The sequence below is a fragment of the Megalops cyprinoides genome, chromosome 15, assembly GCF_013368585.1.
Source record: "Megalops cyprinoides isolate fMegCyp1 chromosome 15, fMegCyp1.pri, whole genome shotgun sequence".
NCBI lineage: Eukaryota > Metazoa > Chordata > Actinopteri > Elopiformes > Megalopidae > Megalops > Megalops cyprinoides.
Genome location: NC_050597.1, coordinates 4749158 through 4769035, shown reverse-complemented (window position 1 = coordinate 4769035; position 19878 = coordinate 4749158). Strand labels below are relative to the sequence as shown.

General features: G+C 44.2%; 1 protein-coding gene across 11 annotated transcripts in view; it reads right to left on the bottom strand.

The window, feature by feature from the left end:
• Positions 1-925: 925 nt before the first annotated feature.
• LOC118789677 (gamma-adducin-like) overlaps positions 926-19878 on the bottom strand; it is a 62916-nt gene continuing 43963 nt past the window's right edge. For 6 of the 11 annotated variants that reach the window (XM_036546189.1, XM_036546186.1, XM_036546188.1 and 3 more), the window contains 13 exons: positions 18847-18998; positions 17754-17834; positions 14385-14534; positions 13743-13886; positions 13554-13652; positions 11928-12101; positions 9443-9703; positions 8660-8776; positions 7989-8078; positions 7500-7517; positions 6526-6646; positions 5103-5228; positions 926-3818 (listed from right to left, as the gene is read on the bottom strand). In XM_036546189.1, the coding sequence (XP_036402082.1) occupies positions 3565-3818; positions 5103-5228; positions 6526-6646; positions 7500-7517; positions 7989-8078; positions 8660-8776; positions 9443-9703; positions 11928-12101; positions 13554-13652; positions 13743-13886; positions 14385-14534; positions 17754-17834; positions 18847-18998 (1787 nt within the window). In that variant the 3' untranslated portion in view covers positions 926-3564. The remainder of the gene's footprint in view (positions 3819-5102; positions 5229-6525; positions 6647-7499; positions 7518-7988; positions 8079-8659; positions 8777-9442; positions 9704-11927; positions 12102-13553; positions 13653-13742; positions 13887-14384; positions 14535-17753; positions 17835-18846; positions 18999-19878) is intronic. The other 5 variants (XM_036546192.1, XM_036546194.1, XM_036546191.1 and 2 more) reach the window with 5 other exon arrangements.

The following is a 19878-nucleotide window of genomic DNA, read 5'->3' as shown; positions in this document are numbered from 1 at the left end:
AAATGACTACCTGCTGAAATGTGTTTCTCAGGTTTACAAAGTGTGGCCTGAAAAGAAGTCAGACTCTTTGGTGGAGAAAAACATGCATTAAGGGTTATCCTCGTTAAGTTCCCTGGTCTTAAAAAAGGAGTATGTCTGCTTTATTTTTAAAATAGAATTTTTCCAGCTACTCTAATGCGCTACTACCATTATAAATAACAGGAAACATGCAGTATTACATTTCTCATATACTGCAAATTATGCTTTATAGTGGTTATTAAGGCAGGTTGGAAGTTTCCAATGCCTGTTTCAAAAAACAGGTTTTAGAATTGCATAGGAAGAATCTGGATGAACGGACCTTCAAAATATTCTCACTACAAATTCATTGCTATTCTGTGCACACAGCAATCTGAAGGTCATTTACGTAAGATTTTCTTGATGCAATTAAGACCCGATTTAAGAAGCTGAAAACAGTTTTAGTAAAGAAGAAGGGAATGACAATGACTCTGAGAGCTTTCAGTCTGAGAGGCAGGTGACGTGCTTGAGACTCAGTGACAATGGACTTCTGGTGCATCATAAAATGCCTTTATGCTTATGGACAAACGAAACAAACCATGTTTATGAGATACTGTGGGTGCAACACAAATGGTGAAACCAGTGAAAGGAGTGAGCACACATGCACGCACACAGAAACAGAAAAGTACCATTCATTTTTTTCTTAGCTCTCCTTAAATTTCAGACTTAAAAAAATAGCAATAGTTTCTCAAAATACTGTTTTATTTGTGGATTTACACTGATTAGAGATACATCTAAAAGCAACTCCAGAAGATAAGCATTTATATAGTTTCCACAGGTCACAGATTGACTTGGCTCATATTCAAATGCAAAAGCAGTTTTAAACATATACACAATGGAAGAGTTAAGAGGCATTAGTCAAAAGGTGCAAAGAGAGAGAAAAACAGCATTGCATAACATTTTAGATTAGGTTATGCTCTTTAAAGATAATAAAAAAAACTTAGTGCTTAGTAAACCAACTTTCAAACAATACTGTAATATGATCAATGAAAAAGAAAACCAAAAAAGTTAAAATGACATTTGAAGAGAAAAGCATGAAAATGTACAGGGTTAAAACATGATGTTGCCAGAGGGCAAGGCCTGTCCAGTATGAGTTAATATCAGGTTCTCTCCTCTTTCAGACTCATGCCCTTCTACAGCAACTTTCTTTTCCAGACTTGGCCCAACGACTCACATGCTATTTACAACGTTTTAATGTGCCTCTCCTTTCGGTTCACATTGCTAGCTGGGATATAGGTATCCGGTGCTTACTGTTTGGAACACACAGAAGTACATTTCTGCATTCAAGATTTTGCTCATAGTCAAATTTGTGCTTACTTACAAGATCCATATTTTGAAAAAAACAAAGCAAAATAGACAAAAACCAAAAGGACAGGTAAAACTTATTAAAATATAAATGGCACAGTATAAGTGGAAAATGAAGAAAATAAAGACCCATGTTTCCAGGGAACAATGAAGGTAATGAGCTCCAATGGGCACGCTGAGATGGACACAACAGCACCGCATGGGCAACTGTTCAAGAACAAAATAGGTTTAATTTTACACTCCTTTATGGGCAAATATTTACATGCTTGGTCGGACGTTAGCTAAGTGACACATGGATGACTGAGATGCTGGTCATGCTTCCAACTCAACAGTGAACAGTCCCAAAGTTTCTGTCGAAAGGGACAAACTCAAACATTGTAAAGTTCGGCCTGTGTGTGTGCCATCATTTGGGGACTGTCTGATAATTCTTTCTGACGTTACGTTAGAGAATGTTTATATATTTGCGTTTTCTCAAAGTTTAAGTCAAAATCATATTTCTCTGCATGTTACATGTTAGAGGTGCACACGCCTTCTTTTATGCGGCTCCCAAATCTAAGATTTTGTTCAGAAACCCATTCTTTTATTTACACAAATCCGAAATCCCCAAAATTAATGTAAATATGGTATTTAAAACTTTATGTGCATTATAGAAGAGAATGAATCAATCTTCTATCTGTAATGTTCATTTGCAGTCAGTACAGTACCTGAGGGGTTCAACAGGCCAGGCAATCAGCCTTCTCCATCTCACTTAAGATCTGTTTCCAAACTTTTTCAGCTAGTGGAGCTGGCCAAGGTATCTTTGAAGCCAAAAAACATCCTGACCGTCTCCTCTGAGGACATTATTCATAACTTATTTTCAGAAAGTTGGCAACTTGGGCATTAATGCCCTTTATTTTCACATGAATGGAGCTTGAAAAAGACTGAGAAAATAGAAAGGTACATGGCTCAAACTCTAAGATGCTAACACCACTTCTCTCATTCCAAATGACCTCTTTTTAGAAAATATATTTTTGTAACTCCACGTTTCGTTTATAACCTAGAAATACATACTTCAGTGTATTCAAAAAAAGCAAACAAACCTTTGTTCAACAAAACTTTCAAAGACCTACGATGTTTAAAATACCCAAGACTGCTTTCCCTTTGGCTTGTATTGTCCTTCATTTGGTGACATTTCCTTTTGTTATGGGTACAGCAATGAAAAATGAGCAAATCACTTAGTCCTGTTTTTATGCATCATTTTTAAATGTTTTAATGATCTGATCTACAACACATCTAACCACAGAATCTGAGAAACCTGGCATCACTAATTGATCAAGATTTTTGCAATTTAGATTTTATGCAAAACAAACTTGACATTTGCATTCTCTTGAAAAGTACAAAAATGATTATAAAACTGATTGGACTAATATATTTAAGTTATGATAATAAAAAAAAAGTTTTTTGTGTTATGTGAGATGAGCATTTTCACATTTTCAAAATCTAAATGTTAAGCTAAAAAGGATGACATTTCTGAGATTACTATTCACTAAAACATGATTCTTCTTTGTATTTGGCAAGGTTGAAAAGAACTGTTAAATGGAACGAATCTGTTCTTTGAAAAAAAAAGGCTCTGAATTGAACAATGACCGCAGAACGGGCAGCTGCGCTAAAAAGCACGACCGCAGGCATTCCGGCAGGTCAATGCGTGAAGGCCTGACTGAGTTCACATTTTAATCTTCTGCTCCTTTCAGAAACCCTCCCGTTTCACTCAGAGGAAGTTTCCAGTGTGGCAATTACTGCTGCTAACAGCATAATCCTGACAGCGGTTAAATATGGATTCGGAAATGATCTGTTCAGAAGCATCTCAAGCGACCTGAGACCAGTGAAAGGATACGATCATTAAAAACACCATCACTTGTATTAAAAAGGGCAGTTGTACAAGGTAACACCCACCAACAAACTCTGTTGTGCAGTTAAATACAACCAATGCATATTTTACCCACCAATACCAAAAAATATAATATATAAGGGGAAAAAAAGTATGATTTCATAATTCATGATGAGTGCTTGGTGGAAAAGTCTGGAAATACTATAAAAGATCCAGTTCTCCAGGGCTTGTCTCATCTTTCTTTTGGCTCAACAACTGAAATTCCCCCACCGCACACCGAAAGCCCACATTTTGAGGCCAGCAGTCCTGAACAGAACGGTTTGCGCAGACGCTGTTTGTTACGCCTCGGTCTTCTCCTTCTTTTTGCTCTTCTTGAGGAAGGACGGGGTGCGGAAGAGCTTCTTCTTCTTGGTGGGGGACTTGGAGGGGGAGCTCTCCGGGGAGAGCGCCTCCTCGATCTTCTCCCCGGGCTTGAGCGTGATCTCCACGCTGTCGGCCGTGCTGGTGGTCAGTTGGCTGATGCGCTTGCTCAGGTCCTCACCCACGTCATGCAGGAAGTCTTTGCCGTTCAGCAGGATGTCCGCATGGTTTTCTGCCACGGAGGAGAGGGACACGCCGTGAGTAAGCTCCCCCGACACACAACTCCAGGAACACGCACACTACGGTGTCTGACTGGAGGCACCAAGGACATCTGATCCAAGCCTTTATTCAGCCACTGCTGTTAGGTCTGGGTTAGCATTATGAGTGCTTGCAGATTGTGAATGTACAAAGAAATGCTGTGATTAAAGTCCAAACATCAATGCTCAAGATTATAAAATTGAATAATTACTGGCTAAGCTCAAGTATGCTGTTATTGAGTGAATGTAATCACTAATAAAATAATGCTACCAAATGTATCAATTATCTACTAAATGTCTGGATTTTAAAACAATAAAAGACCCCTTTTTATAACCTAAGGGAATGAGAATATCATTTCACCAAATGTGACACATTAGCATTTGTATTACACCACTTTCAGTGAAGGAGAAGCAGTACATTAACATAAAAAGTAATTAAGTAGCCACCCACACGTGGGGTTTTTTTCCTCCCTCTTGTCATTCACACCATAAGAGCGCCAAAGGCAAAAAAAAAAAAAAAAAAGACTGAGTACAAACTGACAGAAGAGATTCTGTTCTCTCGTAAGTGAACTGTTTAAAGTGTAAAAACTGTGCCTGCACAGTTGTTCTGAGCCGTTGTCCTTCTGCTGAGGAACCTTGAGACTGCGTGGGTGTGTCTGAATAAACCCTCCTGACAATAACAGTTTGGACCGCTGGTGTACAAGGCTCCCTCCTGAACACTGTTCCTTTCACTGTGATGCGATCTCTTGTGTAATTTAGTGTGACGGGAGAAACGTCACGCATCGAAGTGTCCTTTTTCAGCTCACGGGGACACTTCTTAGAAGAGCTTTTACCTCTCTTATGGATCATAACGCCAAATGAAATATTGTGACTATTACATAACTGCAGAGCCTTTTTTTTTTTGCTACAACAACAATGAACTGACAGTGTCATGGAGCATAAAACACCCAGAACCAAACTCGCACCGTACGGCAGAACTGAGTTGGGTAGCAATATTCAAGAGCTGACATTTCTCACTTCTGTTCACCTTATGGGAGGATAAGAGAATTCTAGGACCCTACAATTCAGCTACCCCGACTGGACCTGGGAATTACACGAAGTCTGCTGCATTCCGAAACGGCAACTGTGTCACAAGATTTCACACCGGCTTCTGGTTTCTATGATGCTGGCGCAGCGACGCTCCGTTGGGTAATATCCGGAGGACATCCTGTAAGCATCAACTGACACACATTCCCTGCTGCAGTGGAGCAATGCTTTACCGAGGGGAGGGATCGCTTCTCGGGGGCCGATACCTTCTGCGGCTGGAGTTATTTGCGGAGACTGCGTTTGGGACAGAGACTGAGAGAGAGTGGAGCCGTCGTCGGAGGTTAGCTCGTGATCCGCATCTGCAGGGGGGAGACAGGTTAGGGGAGCCATGCACAGCCCTGTCGCTTCACAATGCACTTAGTGGAATTAGTCTTCCCTCTCAGGTGCGGTTACATGCTACAGCACAAGGACACAGGGAAAGCATCAGTACACTGCGTGGGTGGGGTGGGGTGGGTGCGGGGGGGGGGGGGGGGGGGCGTACGACTGCAATGTTAAACGTCCATCACATCTGTCCTTTTAAACTGCTGTCCTTTCATGTTAGTGCCTCACCAACTGATCTGTGATCTGAATATTCGGGTAACATTACGCAAATCCACATGCTGGTTCGATTCCCTACTGAGGCACAGCTGCTGTACCCTTGGCCAATGCACTTAACCCAGTTAATATCCAGCTGTATAAATGGATAACATGTAAAAAGTGTAACCTATGTAAGCTGGTCTGGATAAGAGTGTCTGCTAAATTACAATAATATAATGTTATTTAATGCACTGTGGGCTTCTTTTAGTGAAACGAATCAGCTGGTGAGAGCAGCTGGTGAATTCCTCTGACGTCTAAACTTGTGTATTTGCTTGCTATCATTCCTCTCCCATCAGTCAGGCCCAGAAAGTGGACTCCAGGAAGCGTCAGAGGAACAGGGAGTCCGTGTGAACCCTGTCCTGGACAGCGAGGATCCAGACCTCAGTGTAACGCTCAGGCCTGTGTTTAAAACGGGCTGATCCTCCCGCACTGCCAGCGAGTACGGCTTGTACAAACCGTTATTGCTGGCACGTAATGTACAGACAACATTTAGCCATTATGTTAATATGCAAGTGAGGCATGCATTATAAATCACAGTAACGTGAGGAATAAAAGCGTGACTGGCTTCCTGAACCGGCAGACAGCGTTTGAGAACTCAGCATGGTGAGTGAGGCTCATATTTACAGATCTGTCAGTCATCTCTTTCATATTTCTGAAGTGAGCAGAGTGTGCTAATGTTGAGCGTGCACGCACACACATACACACACACACACACATACATACACATATGCGCATATACACACACACGCGCGCGCGCGCACACACACACGCAAGCATGCGCATACACACACACACACACATACACACACACACACACACACACACACGCAGATACACACATTGAACATCTTGCTTACCACAACCCATTGATTTTCCACTGCGAGGTACTCAAACTGTCGCATGAAGTGATTAACACTGACCGAATAATATGCTTAATATGCCTGATGCAGAGATGTTCAGCAAACCTATACGGATATGAGCACATGTGAAGCGCGGCGTGCACAGGGGCGTGGGTCTTACCCTCGATGCCTAGCTGCCGGCGCTCCACGGTCTGCTTGTACTGCTCCAGCTCGCCCTCAGACAGCTGGCTGAAGGGGTTGGGAGGCAGGGCCACCTGGTCCTCCTCTGGAAATATGAAGGCCTGCGGGGAGCAGACAGGACTCGCATGGTGAGCAGTGCCATGCTGCACTCCGATAACGCCCTAAGACAGAGGTGTGACACGCACACGGCCCTGCACTCAGGGTCCGTCACACTGCTGCTCGGAGTGCATGCTGCAACACACACAGACACACACACACACTACACACACTACACACACAGACACACACACACACACACACTACACACACTACACACACAGACACACACTACACATACTACACACACAGACACACACAGACACACACTACACATACTACACACACAGACACACACTACACATACTACACACACTACACACACTACACACACACTACACACATGCACATCGACACATACATATCAACATATATAGGAACGACTCTGGACCATGGCACCCAACACTGTACTGGAAGTGAATCAGGGTTAAAGAACAGACCCTGCTCTGACATCATTACTTTTCTCCACATAGTGGCAAACCTCAACTGAGTAAAATTTTGGGGTTTTGCATTTTTTTTTCATTTTGGCTCAGGTTTTGTTTTATGAGAGACTGCACACGAAGCGCCATTCCCCACAGAAAAACATGCATTCAGTCCTGACACTCGCTATTATGTTAAGGGCTCAGAATGTGACACATGGTACTGGAGAGCTATTGGCTGGCTCTTCCACACTTTACAGTGTCATTCCCATCCCTGGCTCCACCCCCAGTACAAACCCAGCAAATGAATGCAGAAAATAAGGCAAACAAGTGTCACACTGAACACAGCATGAAAAAATGACACAAAAATCCAATCCACAAATACACAGGAATATAAAAAAAAGACCACAGATCACTGCATTCAGAAACAGACAGTTACCGCTTCCGTTACGAGGACCTGAGGAAAATGGAATAAGGCCAAACAACCAAAGTGAAAACTGTGTTAATCGACAGGCAAATTCTTCCCCAAAGGCTTTATGATGGCTGGATTCCCTGTTTGTGACATAAAACACTATATAGGTCGCCATCTTGTGGCGATTATGAGTAGCACATCTTTGTGCTGCCCTGATAGCAGTTATTTTACTGTAATGGGGCATTGTGACACAGATTGATAATGCATTACATAAGGAAAAGCTATTTACTATGAATTTACCAGGTAAGCACTGAGGAATACCCCGATTCTGGTAATGTGTATTGACAAATGTCTTGCAAGAAAAATTTACTGTAATATTTTTAGACCAATTTAACTCTGCATGCAAAATGAGGGAATCCATGATTGTCAAGGGACTCATTAATTTACTTCTTACTTTGTAGAAATGTTGTCACAGGTTTGCAGATAACATTGAGGAAACATTGAGGAAACACTCACAGGTCCTGGTTTCTTGTCCACTACAATCCCAGCCAGAACCTGTGACTGGGGTCCGGCTGTCATGAGGTCAAACCGGTTCTGCTCTCTGATCTGTAAAAAAACACACCAAACTCCATAACTAGCTAATATGGCTAATGTAGCAAAGGTCAAAGTTCACTGAATTCAGAGCTGATCTATACTGCGTATTTGTGTACTTTACTGATACATACTGAATTATTTAGTAGACAGCATGTACTACGCTGCAGGCTAGTACGCAGTATGCTAATACGTGATTTAAGACTGTGCTACTGATTTAAACTTAGGGCATCCAGCTACACACTTTCCCTGGCAATCATTTCCAAATGTATGTCAGCCTTCCCCCTGAGCCCACTCTTCATTTCAGTCTCCACGCAGACACAGATGTTAACCAGAAACCACAGGGTGACCTACAGAAACACTTTCAGAGAACTAATTCAAGTGTGTGTGTAGTTCAGCTGAGGAGAGTGGGGGGGCCCGGGGGCGTGGGTGAAGTCTGAATCCCGATCGTTAAAGCGATCAATGCTCATTTGTTTGGGAGCAGAGCTCAATACCACCCCCCGCTGCTCTGTGCTAGAGATTGAGGCCACCGTGTCCCGGTGCGTCGGGCCCGTGGAGGCAGCGCGTCAGCAGAGGACAGGGCGTTCTCCCCTCACCCTGTTCCTCTTTTCCAGAACCTCGCTGGGATCGGTGTTCAGCGGCACGAACTGATTGGGGTCCTCGATCCTGATTGGGGTGCCACTGGTGTTGCCTGCATCCTCCGCCTTCATCCACTGCAGAGTGGGAAAAAAAAACATTCGCACTCTTAACTCAAAAAGCATGGCCACCTCTGCTGACGAACACAGCACTCCTGCCAGACTCAATAATACTGACTCACACTGTGTGCCATCAGTTTCCGAAGCAGGTAACGCCAGAGCAGCCTGACGCAGCTCTAAGAGTCCACACGGGGGCAGTCTAGAGCTAAAATCAAACTTAGTTGATGGATTCCTTTCTATTCTGTACAGTCAAACTCTAAGCCATTAATCCAGGTTACTACACTGGAGCATGCAGGGAAGGAAGAGTAGAATTTTACTCTATTCACAGGCGGAGATGTGAATCATCCTATAATCATCAGTCTGTCACTCATTTCAGTGAGCCTTGAAGTGGCTTCTTATACAGTATATATATGGTTTCATATATATATATATAATATATAAAATATGTAACAAAATAAAATATATATGTATAAAATAAAAAACATATAAAATATGTACAATAAAATTAAAATATATATTATATATAAAGTACATTTATAAGACAATACTTTAACAGTATTATTGGGGAGTGACTGAATTGCTAAACAGGAAGAGGACCTGTTCGGCTCCCTCCACCGTGAGGGGGGGTTGGGAGGAGGGGGTTTGGTGGGTGAGAGGCGAGGTTTGGAGGGGGCGCGCGCTCACCGTGGTCTTGGTCCGGGGGCTGCTCTCTCCGTTCTGGGACGGCTCCGGCACGCTGACCTTGGTGTAGCTGTTGGGCGAGTTGAGCCAGCGTGTCTTCTCCCGCTGCTGCCTCTGCGTCAGGAACCGCAGCGGCGAGCGCGGCCCGGCCTCGTCGTCCTCCAGCATGAACGCCGTCACCGTGGCCGGGATCTCCACCTCGCTCTTGTGCCGGGGCTTCTCCCTCACGATGGGGTGCCTGTAGGCGTACCCCGTCCTGTAGCCCTGGTGACCGGAAACGTGGCACCGCGTGAAACAATGAGCCCTTTCTGTTGGGGGTCACATTTGTTTCGCTGGCATCTGTCTCTGCCTCTTGGCGTTTTTAACACAACCGGCTTTGTTAATCACAGCGAATCTGTCAGGGGCTGCAGACACGCTCACACAGAGCTCGGTACAAGCAGGACAACACAAAAGCCTGCTGGAGCACACAAACTACCAGAGAAGCAGATAACTGTATCTCTGCACTGCAGAAACAGATTTATCTGTAAGGATTCTTCCTGTGCAAAAAAGAAAAAAAGAGATATGTGGGTGTATCTGTGATTAATAGTTCCAAAAAGAATTCCGCAGTTTAATGCACAAAGCCCATTCATTAAAATGAATTTGGCCCGGGAGATCCCATTAATTTTACGAGGGAGCAGAGACCCGTGGTAATGCTGGGGTTTGATTTAAGGGAGTTAAGTCTACATGGCTCAGGCATCACAGAGGGCCCACCTCCTGGGGTTAAAGCTCTTCAGAGGGAAAGCAAACGCGATCAATCTCAGGGAGACTTCAGCCCTCTCATGTTCTGTGCCGTAAAACCACCTGTCTAAGAATATTCTCGGCTACATTTTGTAATAAAAATGATGATGATGGTTTGCATTATTACATGGCAGCTGTCAAAGGTCTTGAGGTGCTTTACAGTGAACAACCTTTGATGGTACCAGAAGGATTAATATTGAATCGCCTGTGCCTCACATGAAAATACATTTTCACTCCGCCACCCAAGGAAAGGGTAAAAGCAGGATCACAACAAGTCCTTCATAGAACAACACATTTCCTCTCAGATATTGGGTGCTAATGCCATGTGAACTGTGTGGAGTTTCCCCAACCCATCTCATTACCCTCAGTGGCTACTAACTGCAGCCTGCAACCACTTCAAAGGTCTACCGGAGTACCCCCGATTCAATATTGGTTTTTGATATTATTCAGCTTTATTAAGAAATGAGAAAAATCATTTTGTGTCAGTAATATTTAGCAACTGCATGCCATTATATGCTGTTTGCTATCGTGGACACTTTGTATTTAAACTGTATTTTGTATTATGTGCTGTGCTGTGGACTGTGCTGGAGGGGGTAAGGAATGTTGTTGTTGCTGTTGCTATTCAACAACAAAAACACCAGCACAACATTCAGAGATATGACCTGAATTCCAGTGAAGATGGCTTCTGAACTGATCCAGGATCAGATAAATTCCCTGATGCTTTCTGCAGCCTTGCCTTCTCCTCACTCTCGACCTCACCTCATCATACTCACTTGTGCAAATGCGTAATATCTTCAGGGTGTGATGATCCTAGGATGCTCCCAGGATGAGAGGGTCATTCCCAGAGATACACTTTGTCCTGGGAAAAGTGCTCAGAATGGACCGCTTGTTTGCAAGCATTAGTGTAGACTGCAAGTTGTGCAGAGACAATGATCTTTATGCTTTATGGATGCATCATTCTAATCATGGGCATCCACCATCAGCCCATCCAGGTGACATTATGATCAGTGGATCTACGTGGCGCCTGCTGCGAGCTGATGCCCCTGAAGGAGCAGACTAAATAGCTGGCGCGAAGGCCGTGCTCTGGGAGGGTGGTGGTGGTGGTGGTGGTGCGGAGGGTGGATACCGCGGTCTGAGCCACACCACCACGAGGGAACCGCGAGAGGCCGACATCGTTAAGATTTCAAAGAGCAGAGAAGCTGCCGCCGAACCCCGGCGAACAGATGCTTCCATTTTTCCAGTCAATCAGCTCCACGGCGATAATGCGGCCGGAGCTCTTAAACCGGCGGCGGGTCGGGCATCTGGAGGCCAGATCCGGTGGCCGCAGTGCACCGTGCGGACGAGGCGGTCGCAGCTGCGGGCCCTGCGGCGTTATACACGCCGCACCGCTGCTGTGCGGCGCCTCGTTAGCGAGGTGACAGTGCAAAGTGCTCGCTGGCAAAGGGGGGGGGGCGAACACACGCAGCTGCAGCTTCACGACCCGGTCAGACGCTCGCATCGTTATGCAACAACGAGGTCACCGCCTCAGACCAAAGCGCCGCCGACACAGAATCACCACAGATCAGCAGCTTTGCAGCCAGCAAACAAACAAATCTGATCCTCAGAATGCACATGGACATTACTACATTGCTACGAACTACGAGCGGCCATCTGGTCCCCCCTCCCCCAGCTCCCCAGCCCCTAGTCCCCGGGCCTGACGCAGGCCACTCACCAGGTTGTCCAGCATCCGCATGAGGGACTCGAACTCCAGCTCGCCCACCTTCCACTTGTGCTGGCCGCCCATGCTGACCCCCGCCACGGCCACGCCCTGGGTGACCGGCTTGTACTTCTCCAGGTCCAGCACTATGAGGTTGTCCACTCCGCCGGCGCACGACAGGGCGTTTACCTGCGAGAGGAAAGGGGAACCGATGACCGCTGGCTGCACAGGCGCTCCCGGAGGCACCGGAAGGCCGGCGCATTGTTATTCTGACCATCAGAATGAAAACATGGAATATGAAGCCGCTGCTTTGGTTCTAGAATTGAAACAAGCTTTGCAGCATGGATTACTTCAATTTTTTTCCTTGTGGGATTCAAACTGATTTTATGCTTCTTATCAGAGGGTCAGGACCCTCTTTTCTGTAATTTCCTGCACATATAAGCCATGCGGTCTTATTTGCAAGATGAAATAACTGAACTATTGAAATAATTTGTGCGTATCAGCTCAGCTATGTCACTGCTATAAACAAATTTATTGGCAGATTCTGTAGTGTGGAGGACATCTAAGTAAGTTTTCCCTTGACAAAACTAGTTTTGCAAACATTCATACAAACACATTTAGAGAGGCCATCTTGAGATTTAGTTTATAAACTGCAAATCCAGATCCTAGTCAAAAACAGATGGAGTGAAGAGTCTAACATAACATTGCTTACTAAAAAACATTTCAACACAAAAAAAACTGTAAAATTTGAGCACAAGATGTACAGGAATTCAGCTTGAGAACAACCAAAACAATACTGCTTAATACCATGCAGAAAACCTATACATTGCAATCATGAAAGTCAACGGATCTAGCACGCACTGACAACCAGCACACAGAAAAATGAGGGAGTGCTACATGCAAAAGGAATGTTTCATTATATTTCATGAGCACCCTGAGGGGCCTAATATGATGTCATAATCAAAACGGGTGGAGACAAACATCCTCAAGGCTCCAGAACACACGCTGCCCTATTGGCTGAGACCCAGAATGGGACAGCCAATCAGGCGCAGAGGCACTAGGCTCCAGAAGCATCCTCCTTCCACACAAGCATTTGTCTTTGATTTCTGCTTTCACAGATGCTGTGCAGACCACTGACTCTCTCTTTCAATGCCAAGAACACAGGCTTTCAAAGGAACCAAACATAAGATCTGTTATAGATATCTGAGTGCGTACGTCACACTTGTATTTGAGGAAAATTATTATACGATTGTGACGTGATTCACTATTATATGATTCACTGTGCAGATGTTTTCAGCCATGGCAACTGACAGAGCGTTAAAAAACAAATGAAAAACAAAGTGAAAAACAACAATGAGTGAAAAACAAATTATCAACAAGCTTTTTATGGAAATTTACAGCCACTATAGTACAAGTAACAAATAGTTGCAACCGGACAGCTTTCTGAAATTCAAAACCATGCTGCCCTTCAAAAAAGATGAGCATTCATACAATGTGTGCTTGAATGTTAAGCTGTATAAACGGATAACATGTAACAACTGTAACCTGCACTGTAACCTGCGTCACCCTGGATAAGAGAGTCTGCTTAAAGACAATAATGTGACGTAATGTATTGAATAAAGGCTTGTTTTTGGGTCTCACCTGAATTTCACATGCCAGCTGGGCATTGTAAATGTAATGGAAGGCCTCTTCAATGGTTTCGCCAAGCGCGACCACACCATGGTTCCTGAGGACCAGAACCTGCAGGGGGATAGTTCACAATGAGAACCCAGCTCAATGTGATGTAATCGGACACGGTTCCCCTACCCACAGTGCTCAGCGGCGCGGTACCTTGATGGACGGGCCCAGCGCTTTCTGAAGCTCGGCCCTCTGCTCCTGCTCATCCAAGCAGCCTTGGTAGTTGTGGTAGGCGATGTCTCCGAGGATCAGGGCCTCTTGGGAGATCGGCAGGAGTCCACATTTCATGGAGGAGACCTACAAGTTGGGTCACAGGGGCAAGATGTCTCAATCTGTGGCATGCAAGAGCTTCACATGCAAACTGAAGACGCGTAGGTTTGGAAGAAGACATACGATGACATCACTGATTACCACTACCATGCAGGATCTAGGGTTACTGCTCTACGTTGATGCTACCTGGTTGATGTCACCACCTTGTGAGGCTCAGAATCACCTCTAACCCACTTTGAGCAACGCATTCTAGCTGACCATTTCCACAACATTAGCTCTCTGCTTAAGGGTTATTTATTCCACTTTGTCCGTGTCATTTCCATTAAGGGGAGAATTTAATGAACAAACACACAATGTATGACATTACAATGCACACATTATCACCAGCTGAGACTCGCTGCACATGGGCTGCATTACCAAAATGGCTTCTATCCAGAATAATGGTGAGATTTCAGTGTGCTTTAAGAGAGCGAGAAGTGAAAGCAGAGCTGGCTCTCGTGCGCTTCTCTCCAGCTGCTTACTCACAGCGGCGGTGGCGGGCGTGTGGATGTGAATGACACACCGCACGTCCGGGCGCATGGAGTACACGGCCGCGTGCGGACTGAAGCCGAACCGGTCCACGCTCAGGGTGGTGGAGCCCTGCTCCACAACGTCCCCGAGAATGTTCACCTTCACCTGGAGACAGAGGAGATAACTGAAATTATTAAAAAAAATATATATCACCACACCACTGTGTTCAGAACCACATGTTCTCTTTCATTACAAAAGAGCAATACAGCTCTTGCTTGTAGGTTTGCTGCTGTTATTCTGATAGTAGTCCACACTAACTGCATTGAACATAACACTGCCAACAGTGGATAGGGATAGACATTATTTAGAAAAATTATCATATTTACTGAATATAGCCCTGCCTCTGTTGGCAACGATGAGCTATCCATGTATCACTTCATTCAGAGAAGAGTGCTGCTGCTGCCTGGCTCAGTGCAAGCTGCTGCTCTGAGCCACAGGCACACAGATGCACAGCACATTGAAAGTGAACATACCACAAGCTGTCATCTCTACGTTAGATGTGCAGCAAGCACTTACGCATATTAGACAGAAGAATCTCTGGAAAAGCAACAATGGAGCCTCAGTTATGAGACACAGATCTGTACAAAACTGTAAGTTAACTCTTGTGTGCTGTAATACGGACTGCTTTTAAAAGTATTTACAAATTCACAGCTTTAGTGATATTAAAATCTTGGAAATTACAGAGACATAACGTGAGTGAATTGCCTTCAGATTAACAAGTTAAACATTCTCAGTTTCATTTCACACACCAGTAAATTCCTGCTGTTTGCTGGTCTGTAACGTCACCTCATTTCAGTGTGTGCTCACATCGACGTGACCAGCTCTTAATGCAGGGTGCTAACCGTAGGTCTGTGTTAATTACGGGGGCATTACATAAAGGTGTCACGGGGCAGGGGACAGTGAGGTAAACATCTGCATGAGACTGTGGAAGTGAACTTTAGCCCACAGCCTGTTTACATACCCACCCAGCATGACCAGTTTTTCAGCCCCTTTGTTGAGGTCGCCAGAGCCAGCCCTCCCGCAAAAAACTAGGTTATTACCAAATGGGCTACGCTGTAGATGATCTAGCCATGTGCAACATCTGGCTGGAGTTACAACAGACTGACATGACCTGCTGTTTGAGCCTTGGCTATCAATGCCTTAACAGCTTGGACTGAGGGCAAGCTAATTTCTTGCATTTGAACTGAGTATCACCATGTCAGACACTGTGCGGAACAGCACTTTAAGCACCATTCAATCCTACTTCCTACTGCTTACAGTACACTGCTCTCCGCCTGCCGCCCAATCCCTAGCAGCCTGCTGGATGCTGAAGTATTGACTGGGAGATCATGTCACATGTCAATACAGTGATCTACTGCGAGTTCTGAGTTTATTGCTCCAATTTTCAACTAGCATTTGCAATGGAGCAAGTTAAATATTTACGATGCAATATTTTTAATTTTAACTTTGATGAAAGGTTTTCCATAATGGAGCTGGCAGGCATTAAGTGATTTTAAAACAGACCAGCAGTAGCTCATTAAAACGTCATTTGAAGGTTTTTCTCCTTTTCTTTGAACTGTTGAATGAGGGGATTTTTTTTTTATCAAAAGGCCCTTTCAGTCATTGAGACCCATTCTGAGTGATCTGAGTGATCTCTGTCAGCTGTGTGTGGGTTTGCCTCTTCACTCTCAATCACTGAAACTCATTATAAATCCAGTTCTGCATAATCAGAGTCTGACTGTCACAGATCATGTGGCTGATTCACACCCCTGCACAGAACTACACACGACACAGAAAAACTGTATCCAAGGCAACATAACAAACGCTTCCTTATCAACCTAAAGACGAGGCCAGCACTCATCCAGTTCTCACCATTTTTCTCAAGCACATCAGCTCCCTTTTGCTTTCAGACCTAAGGCAAAAAACAATGCAAGCTGGCTTTTTCCAACAGATAGCAACAGCCCTCAGTATACTGGGAATGTTCCAGATTAATGATATCTCCATAGCTCTGTGGCCAGCATCAGGATGCAAAAAAATCAAGCTGTGTGCTGTTTTTTTGGCAAAGGACTACCGATCACACCTGGCCCGTACGGGGAACACCGCTGGCCATGCACAGCTGTTCCTCTCTAAATGCAGCTGATACTGACGGCCAGAGTAACTCAAACCCCATCATGAGGTCATTTCCTGCAACAGGGGCTTTGCAAGGGCAGGTCACAGCAAACCCCACTGACAGGAAAAACAAAGGGGGGATCTGACGGAGGGATCAAACGAAACCACAGACGCCCTTCTCATCCTCATTGCTGTGAGAGGGGAGAGCCGTCTGACATATGAAAGCCATTCCGCTTTCGTTTTCATGTGGCGGAAGCCCCGAGGCCTCTCCTCGCCTTCAGCCTGCGGGAGTTCATTAAAGAGTGGCGCGTTTTGACATGTGCCGTATCGATCTGAAATGGAATAAACGAATGTGAAAAGTCTCTGAAAGACGGGCCGTGCCCTAGCTGCCGTTACCATAGACGGCTGTTTATTTGTTTCCCGCAGATACAGCGCTGTGCTTTCTGTGCTCTTGTCTGCGCCAGAGGCAAAATTCTTGCTGGTGGCCTCTGCTTCACCCAGGAGCTGAGAGAGAAAAACAGCCAGCCATGCCGATATACCACCCAGCCCTCCGGGGCTAGTTAAAATACTACCCCACAATGCATTGCAGGGTGTCCTTGGATCTCAGTGTCCATCCAAAATAATGAGTTTTTCAGTGTAAAAACTGCATCCATGACACCACAGGGCGATAAAAAACTTCACAATTAAAATCAGTCACATCTCACTTCTGTAGGGCTTCTGCTTAATGCTACGGTGGAAAAACTAAAAGCAACACCACTTCTGTCTGTGCTTTCTAGCCTCATATTATATTCAACTTTGAAACAATGCGCTTACAGAGAGCATTTACTGTACGGACACCTCAATCCACTAACAATTTAGTCCAGTCTCCAAACTAAGATTTTGTCTCCAAGCTAAGCTTTTAAGACAGTACACTGAAAATTAACAGAACTGTCCATACAGCTGTGAATTTCATCTTTGACAAATATTTGTGAAATAGACCTTTCAAGATCATCTTGCACACAATTTGAGTTCACATTTAACTTTGTATTTCTGACAGATGGAATGTTCCCAATGAGACAAACATTAGAAGTCTTTGGCAGAGAGTTAATGCAAGGTAGTGTTCTGCCAAAAACAGGGCATACTTTTCTTGTCCCTGCCAGGACAGGGCATACTTTTCTGCAGATAACCGTGCACTGCTACTGTAGGGCTGAAACACATCCAAATTTCCATAATCCCCTTGGTTGTCAATATCCTTACCAAATTTGAAGCTGTGGCTTCAGCAAAAGACAAGCCTCTTGGAATGATGAGGATATGATCTTGTTCTTTGCTAACCCGGACCTATGGGGGGGGGGGGGGGGGGGGGGATGAGAATAAATTAATGCTTGCAATACAAAAAAAGTCTCCAAAGCCAAAGTGAAACCAAGCAGACCAAGCAATACTGATGCTATTCTGTGGAGAACACAGTATTCAGCTCCATTTTCAACATGGTATCATTATGTGCTTGTTGAAAAGCAGAGTGGTAGTTATTTCTGGCATGCGGTGAGCATGCTGTGGACTTACTTTACAAGCCAAAGATCCCCATGCAGGTGCAACACAGCCAACACCCTACAGAGTCTGTCATCCCAAGCAAAACTGAACTAAGAAGATATCTACAGTAGGAGAGCCAGCCAAGGGATGCCCCTAGCATTACTTACCGTAATGTAAGACCTGGAAAAGAGCTTTACTTACTGCAATGTAAAACCTTAGAGATAGTTTTACTTACTGTTATAACTGGGTGAGAGCTTTACTAATTGCAATGTAAAACCTGAGAGATAGTTTTACTTACTGTTATAAAAGGGTGAGAGCTTTACTAACTGCAATGTAAAACCTGAGAGATAGTTTTACTTACTGTTATAACAGGGTGAGAGCTTTACTAACTGCAATGTAAAACCTGAGAGATAGTTTTACTTACTGTTATAACTGGGTGAGAGCTTTACTAATTGCAATGTAAAACCTGAGAGATAGTTTTACTTACTGTTATAACTGGGTGAGAGCTTTACTAACTGCAATGTAAAACCTGAGAGATAGTTTTACTTACTGTTATAACTGGGTGAGAGCTTTACTAACTGCAATGTAAAACCTGAGAGAGGAGGACTTTTACTTTTCTGTAATGTATGAGCCGGGAGGAGAGCCTTACTTACTGTAATGCAAGACCTGGAAAAGAGCTTTACTAACTGCAATGTAAAACCTGAGAGATAGTTTTATTTACTGTTATAACTGGGTGAGAGCTTTACTAACTGCAATGTAAAACCTGAGAGAGGAGGACTTTTATTTTCTGTAATGTATGAGCCGGGAGGAGAGCCTTACTTACTGTGATGTAAGAGCTGGCGAAGTGTGCCCAGCTGAACAGGTCTACCAGTCTGTACAAGCTGGCCAGTTTGCAGCGAAGCTGCTTCTCCCCCTTGGCCAGTGTGGAAGACTCAATTCCAAACATGTCGTTGATTGGAGTAACCATCCCAAGGCCTGGACAAACAGGGACACACAGCCAACTTATACAAAAGATGAACAAACAAATCACTACGGGCACTGCGCTCTCTGACGACATCCCACCTGAGCCTACCCCTTCAGGCTTCAGCAAGACGCTTTCTCTGGGATCTATGAGAAGCAATGTCCAGCATTCTGTAAAAATTACTACTCCTCACTTGACATGTGAATCAATGTTCTGTTCCTCAGCATGCTTACTTATGTAAGTGAAGAAGCCATTTTGCACTTGGACAGCTTTTACAAAACACTTTCTCCCATTTTCCTTCTCCTATTAAATTAATTGCTTTGTGCATTTTTGGAGGGAAAAGGAATAAATTAACATAATATAGTCAACATTACTCTACGCAGACATGGAAATGCAGTATGATATGAGCAGAATATAGTCAACATTACTCTACGCAGACATGGAAATGCAGTATGATGTGAGCAGAATTTTCCATACGGGGAGGTCAGTCTCCGTTTGCTTTGGCCTTGGGATTTAAAGCACTGGTGTTCTGTTCAGCTCTTCCAGTGTCCAATTAAACATGACTGCACAGCAAACATCACACATTTTTACAATGCACGATCGACCCTATGCCATCTTAAAATTTATAAGAGCAAATACAAAGTTCAATATTATGGTATGCAATAATATCTGCATTGCTAATCTATAGTTTTTAACAGATCTTCTTGCATTAAGATATCCTAGGTTGTGCCCAGGAATGTGCTGTTTGCAGAAAAAAACATGATGATTAGAGGGAACCTTACTGAAGGGGACCTTACTAAAACATTATTTCTCAGAAAACCAGACAGGATATTTATAGAGCAGACAAAGGAATAAAAATAACCTAAAGCAATGATATTGCAGTCTCTTAAAAGG